The following is a 6,948-nucleotide window of genomic DNA, read 5'->3' on the forward strand; positions in this document are numbered from 1 at the left end:
TTCTATGCTTTAGTGGTCATCTGTGTCTAATGTATCTGTATGATAGGAATGCTATATAATGATGTGTCGTTGCCCATGTCATTCTAACTCTGCACTCAATGGCATCAGCCACGGTGAGAGTATTTACCCCATGGAAATCAGCAAATGCTAGAAAGGGGGTTCTTTCCTCCCCTCAAGCCTACTGTTGAATGCTTACCAGCACAGCACTGCAATAGTGTGCCAATGTCTTTCAGAAGTGGGTACTGAAGACAAAAGCATGGGGAAGGGGGAATATTTGCAGTTACTTCCCCAGAATCTATTCTCACGCTGTCCCCTTTTTAAGCAGGTTCCTGTTTCCCAACTATATAGTTTGCATGGTAACTTGCATTCGGCTGCAGAACTGGGTTCTTATTGTCTTAAGCCCAGTGGCTATCCCAAACTTCTGACTATGATCAGCCTGGTTCAAGGATGGATTCATCTTCTAAATCAGTCCAGCTGTGGCCACTGAGGCTGATCTGAAGGACCTGTATTTGAGCTACCAGGAAATCTAACCTGCCATTCCTGCTAGACATGAACAAAGAAGTCTGTAACCCCAGAAGACACTGGTAGCCATCTTGGAACCACAAATGCAAGAGACTGCCCAAGAATGAATATAAACTGAAGAAGTAGAATCAAAAAATGGTAAGAGAAAAACTAGATTCTGGACAGGTTTGGGTTGAAAACAATCTAATCTTAGACTTTCTGTAAGTCAAGGAATTTCCTTTGCCTTTAGTCTGATTAAATTGGACCTTCAGTTACTTGCACCAGAATGATTCCTTCCAGCTTCGTGACATGCGGTTTGTCTTTTAAAGGAGGTAACTGCAGGAAAAAGCAAATACTGTGTGTATATACACGTCTGACTCTTCAACAAAAGAGCAAGCTCTTTGGAGGCTGTAACTTTTTATTGCACACCTTTGTATCTGTAGCTAACTTAACACTGTGCCCTGCACATAGTAGGGGGCAAGTGGTAGTGAATGCTTAAAATAGGCTTGTTTAGTTGAATTGGTTAGCAAGTCAGAGAAGGGATTGTGCAAGAAGTAGAGTGAATCAGAGTAAATTCTGCTTGCTTTTCTTGGCTGACTGGCCAATTTGAATCCATCTGTTGTCATTTGTCAAGGTGCCAGGGGAAAAGGAATGAAGCAATATGGTCCTTGAGTCCAAGAGTCCTGTCTCTCAAATGGAGAAAGTTGGAGTTTTCTGCTGAAACACAGTGAAAATGTCATAGTCTTTAGTTAGCATAAACACTAAGAAAACTCATGTGACCTACGTTTTCACGATGCCAAGTCCCTGGATAAAAATTAAAATGTGTGGTCAACACGCTCCTCAAAATCTATGCATGTGGCACCACATCAACAAATATCCAATTACTTAACTGGACTTCTCACTGTCTAGCCAGGGTTGTTTATGTCATTGAAAGTGATGGCAGCAAGTATGGCACTGTGGCTCTAAATGACACCAGTGCCTTATGATTCTGGGAGGGAGATAAGCATAAACACAGGCAAATCACATGAGTGTTTCAGGTACATTTCAAGGCAGAAAGAGGAAATAACCATAGAAATAGGGACGCTGCCTCTGTTTTCCCACTCCTTCCCTGTCTTCTCCTCCACTCCCCTATTCGACATACAGCATCTCTTATTTATTTATATTAATTTTCTTTCAATGTCCCAGAATGTGAGCTCCAGGAAGGCAAGGATTTCTCTCTATTTTTTTTTTCACTGCTCTTTCTGTGAACAAAATAGACTCTGGCGAATGGTAAATGCTCAATAAACATTTGATGAACAAATGAGATGGCCTGAAGGATGGCAATATGCTAAGCAATTCATAAATCAAAAACTAAGATGACCTGGTGAAAAATTACTTTTTTTCTAAATTAAATTAAAAGACGCAGTGACTTAATGAGTACTGGCTGGCTGAACTGCAGTCTTTGTGATAACAAATAATTTGTTTAACTTTCTATCCCTTGGGTTCTCCACCCAGAAAACTAGAGATAACAGTGCCAGTCCCATATTCTGCAAAAACTTTTAAGTGTCCCAAAAGAGGCAATCGCTGTAAAGGTGTTAGGTTAAAGATGTAATGCAGGAGCTTAGCAAGGATGGGCTTTCATGAAATTAAACAATTATCTCAGTTGCCCATTGACTTATTAAACTGGCAAAATTCCATTTATCAGCTTTTGTTCCTAGACATACTAGCAACCATACGTTAATCAGTTTTCTATATTCCTATTTATACCAAAGTATTAAAGTTATTGTAACTTCAATTAACCATTTCCAAACAAAACTGCAATTTCATACACTTCAAATTTTCCTTTAAAGCCATAAACTTTTTAATGCTAAAAATAGACATACCCACAGAATGCAATCTAACTGACATTTATTTTATTGTTTTGGAAACAATTTTAAATAGTGAAATGGCATTTCTCCAGGGTAATTACCCTTCCTCCCGATTCGTTAATAGCAAAACAGTCTGTCTGTTATGGGAATTCTATTTATCCTCTTCCCATTTTCTCCTTCAAGCTAAATTCTATTTTCCGGGGTCTCTTTATCAATCCTCAAAAAGAGACTCTGTACCTTTAATAGCACAGACCTGGTGAGAGGTTTCTTTCCAAACTTGTTCCCTGGCTTCCAAGTGACGAAACCAGCTGTAATTTGAGAGCAAAGAGATCCTCAGGATATCATTAGCCAAAGGAAAAGCTCCGCATTCCCACCCAGTCCAGGAGTTGAAATAGTATCAGAGGGCAAGAACCTTTCTCTCCAGCTACAGGCTCCATTTCCCAAGGAGCGAGGGGTAACTCAGAGAGCCAGAGTAGGGCAACGGAGCCAGCCAGCGTCCAGCCAGAGAGCTGCAGCAGGGGTTCCCCACCCGTGCCGGGATCCCGCCGGGAAGGAGCCGGCTGAGTTCCAGCCACCCGAGCGAGCTCAGGGGCTCAGAGCGAGGGTGCATCCTTGGCTGCGGGCTGCGGCGGCTGCTACCCAGGCTCTGGTGCCGCAGCCACATGAAGCCAGTTGGGGAGGGGGTGCCAGGGTGCAGCGAGGCTACTGGGACTGAGGCTGACGCCGTCTCAGGGAGGCGCTGACTCCCTAGGGGACCCCCTTCCTCGCGCCTGGGCGAAAAGTCTTCTCCAGGGGTCCCCGGTCATCCTGAATATCCAGGATGGTGTTCATGAAGTTCCTCTGGATGGGTTTTCTGTGCCACCTGTGTCAGGGCTATTTCGATGGCCCTCTCTATCCAGAGATGTCCAATGGGTCTCTGCACCACTACTTTGTGCCCGACGGGGATTACGAGGAGAACGATGACCCCGAGAAGTGTCAGCTGCTTTTCAGGGTGAGTGACCAACGGCGCTGCTCTCAAGGGGAGGGGAGCCCAGCCAGCAGTCTGCTGAGCCTCACCCTGCGGGAGGAATTCACCGTGCTGGGCCGCCAGGTGGAGGACGCGGGACGCGTGCTGGAGGGCATCAGTAAGAGCATCTCCTACGACCTAGACGGGGAGCAGAGCTACGGCAAGTATCTGCGGCGGGAGTCCCACCAGATCGGGGATGCCTACTCCAACTCGGACAAGTCTCTCACTGAGCTGGAAAGCAAGTTCAAGCAGGGCCAGGAACAGGACAGCCGGCAAGAGAGCAGGCTCAACGAGGACTTCTTGGGGATGCTGGTCCACACCAGGTCCCTGCTGAAGGAAACGCTCGACATCTCCGTGGGGCTCAGGGACAAATACGAGCTGCTGGCCCTCACCATCAGGAGCCACGGGACCCGGCTAGGCCGGCTGAAAAACGATTATCTTAAAGTGTAGGTGGAAGGGCAAACTTCCAGGGAGAGGGAATCACATCAGACCCGTGGTGGAAGGTGGGGGACAGAGACGGGGCTTTTTCCCATATACTTATTACTTTTTATAACCAAATTTGCACTTGGAGAGTGATCTGATGTGATCTTAACAAGAAAGAAGTGAGAATTGAGTGGTTTTAGTTTTGTACACTATTTATGTGATTGCTATTGATTTGTCACCTGGAAAGACGAATTTAAAACCATGTCTCCTGCCTTTCCTAGAAGGGCTTTATATCTCTGCAGAGACACCTGTTTCAGCCACCTCTGAAAGGACACAGTTTATGCAGTAGGGACTGTTTAATCTTCCTCATCCTGAAGATTATGTGAAAATATCCAGGGAGCATGTGCGCAGCTCCTTTCTGCCTTCAGCCTTCTCTCCTGGGCTCTGAAAGCTGTCAAAGTCGCCTGTTTTTCAGATGAGGTCAGAGGTGCTGCTCAGCATGCCTGGCAGAGGATGGAAGTTGCCGGTTTCTTCTCCTTTTCCTTCTTATTTATTAACCATGGTCTTTAGTTGTTTTCTTTTTGGTTTTGGATTTGGGTTTTTTGGGTTGTTTTTTTCTTAAGTATTGGCTAGAAACTATACGCAAATCACCTTTTGCAGGGAGATGTCTGCTGTGCCTCTGTGGGTGTGTGTAAGTTAAAGGGGTCACATTCAAGAAGTCTTAAGGTTTTGGTGATTATGCACTCCTGTGATATGCTGATTTGCTGTGTCTCTCATTGTGTGTCTGTGTCATCAGCACTGCAGTCCACTACAAAGAAGTAGGTAGATTGCCTTGACACACCCCCAAATGCCTGTGATTTAGGTTACCAGTGTATTCTTTCTCATTTAAGGGTTTTGCTCCTGTTTGCTTATTGAAAACTTGTACTTCAAGTAGAGGGAATTTTACTTCTCATAACTCCTTAACTAAGTTTTATTATTCAGCCAATAAATATGTTCTCATATAATACCTGCTTATTTTCTAATTTATATTCATAACTTTCATACTGCAAAGAGGAGCCAGTGCAAAAGGGAAGAGAAGGCTGGGATTAAAGCCAGTTTACTTAGAGTATATGATAAAGAAGACAGAGGGACCGCTACGTATTTGGCAATCCTCCCTTCCCTGGCCACCCTTACCATCCTCAAAAGGAAAAAATAAAATCTAGGCTGTGCCAAAACTTAATCTCTGCTGGTCTGCCTAAAAACTCCAATTTTCTCTGGTTTTCCCCTAGAATTAATTGGAAAAGTTTACGGCAAGGCTCAGAGCTTATATGCCCTCAGAATGCAGAGGGAAGGCTCCATTCTAAGCTGTAAGAATCACAGTGATGTTTAATAACTTTGAAGACAGGTCTACGTTATTTCATTAATGATTTTTAAAATGGAAATGCACTTTATTTCATACCTTTTCCCAGCCAATCCTCACCCTTCCCTTAAATATGTTTTCCTTTCATACATATGCACACACACACACACACACACACACACACACACACACACACACTGGGAAATAAGTGTTCATAATTTATTCTTCAACAGGGAGCCACTTTTTCTCTCCCATGCACGAGGAATCCAGTTTTCTATTCCTCTGAAGTGTCCAATATCCTCCTATGACAATAGGAGAAACTGAGGCCCAGAAAGTGACTGATCCTCAGTTAGTTCTAACAGCACCAAGTCTCCTAGATTTAAGTATGGGACTTTCCCACACTGCTCTTTTCAAAGATGCTGAGAGATGAGAGGGAGTGGCTTGAGGCCTGAGGCTTTGCATAACTCTTTCATTGTTTAAAATAAAAAGGAACAAAATATGGAATAATACTTCAAATAATCATTTGTCATTTCTTTTAGCCGCCTCTAGTGTATGGGGAGAAGACTGGTGTGTGGGAAAAAGGTAAAGATCTTTTAAGAGGGTTTCTATCTTTATTCCATGAAAGATGAGGAAAAAAGTAACAGCAGAGGCAAAGGAGATGATATTTGGTACCTAAATGATTGTAGTTTGTAGTCACCACCTTTTCCTATCTCAAAACTTTCATATCACTCACTTCACAGTGATCACATCTAATCCACAGACGTATTAAATGTCATCTCCTTAATTTTCCCAGTTGTAATAAGAGGATATTAGACTCATGATACGATGGAAAATTGATTTCCTCTTGATGCTAATTTCAATCAGTTGGGAATGGCTACATACAGTAGTACATCAAAAAGGATTTAAATGACACAGATGTAAAGATTGCTGTACCCAATTAGAGATATCTTCCATGCGTGCAGGAAGGCGAGTGGTGACACATCTGCTACAAATTTGGAAACCCAAAAATAGATAATGTCTGAGGTTCTTTCCAGTGCTGACATTCTATGATTCCTACAAAACCAGAATGAAATTATCTGACATTGAATCATCCATTCAAGGCTAGATGTAATGCCAGTAATCTCACAGAGTCTTATGTAAATGGCCCCAGAGGGCAAACTGGAATTCCCAGGTGGGGAGAGCAAGCCATCCTGGACTATCAACCCAGAGGCTAGTATCACAAGGAGTTTCCAAATCCTCTTATGACGGGGAGCCAGCCCCACGCAGATCTTTCCCCTCTGCTTCCTTATTATTCTTACTAAGACTTTATTACTCACACAGTGACAAATTCTTTTTTTTAAGTAGTGGTTCTTTATTTCTTAGACCATGAAATATTTTAAGAATCTGAAGAAAACTATATACTTTCCTCCCTGAGAAATCTACTTACAAGAACATTCAATGTAGGATAGTCTTTCTTTAATAAATATTTGTCGATCACTCACTCAATATGTGTCAGGCACTAGGTTAGGTTGTGGGTAATTCTGAGATATTACAAAGTGTTGGGACACCAACTAACTGAAAGTTCTAAAAAGTCTCTTAGGGCTTTTTTTAATTTGGAGTAGGAGACATTTATTATTATTATTGTCATTGTTATTATTGTTATCAACAACAACAAAATATCCAACTTTTTTGAGAACTCAGCTCAGCATTATTGGTTAGAGCCTGTGCTAAGAACTTTGCCAGGGTATTTCCCTTAATTCTAACAACAAACTGTGTGAGGAAAGGATTATATAAAAGGAATTAACATATGCCAAGGGCTTAGAATAGTACCGGACACAGAGTGAATCCTCAAT

The 6,948-nt window shown here is 42.7% G+C and overlaps 1 protein-coding gene across 1 annotated transcript; it reads left to right on the plus strand.

The window, feature by feature from the left end:
* Nucleotides 1-2,733: 2,733 nt before the first annotated feature.
* FIBIN (fin bud initiation factor homolog) lies at nt 2,734-4,781 on the plus strand. Its single transcript, XM_029209669.1, has one exon. The coding sequence runs from the start codon at nt 3,169-3,171 to the stop codon at nt 3,802-3,804; it is 636 nt and encodes a 211-aa protein (XP_029065502.1). The 5' UTR covers nt 2,734-3,168; the 3' UTR covers nt 3,805-4,781.
* The last annotated feature ends 2,167 nt before the right edge of the window (nt 4,782-6,948 follow it).

The sequence above is a fragment of the Monodon monoceros genome, unplaced genomic scaffold, assembly GCF_005190385.1.
Source record: "Monodon monoceros isolate NGI ecotype Baffin Bay Population unplaced genomic scaffold, NGI_Narwhal_1 Super_Scaffold_7, whole genome shotgun sequence".
NCBI classification, from domain to species: domain Eukaryota; kingdom Metazoa; phylum Chordata; class Mammalia; order Artiodactyla; family Monodontidae; genus Monodon; species Monodon monoceros.

Coding starts and splice junctions, on each gene's coding strand:
- FIBIN (XM_029209669.1), top strand. CDS start 3,169: ATGGTGTTCATGAAGTTCCTCTGGATGGGTTTTCTGTGCCACCTGTGT.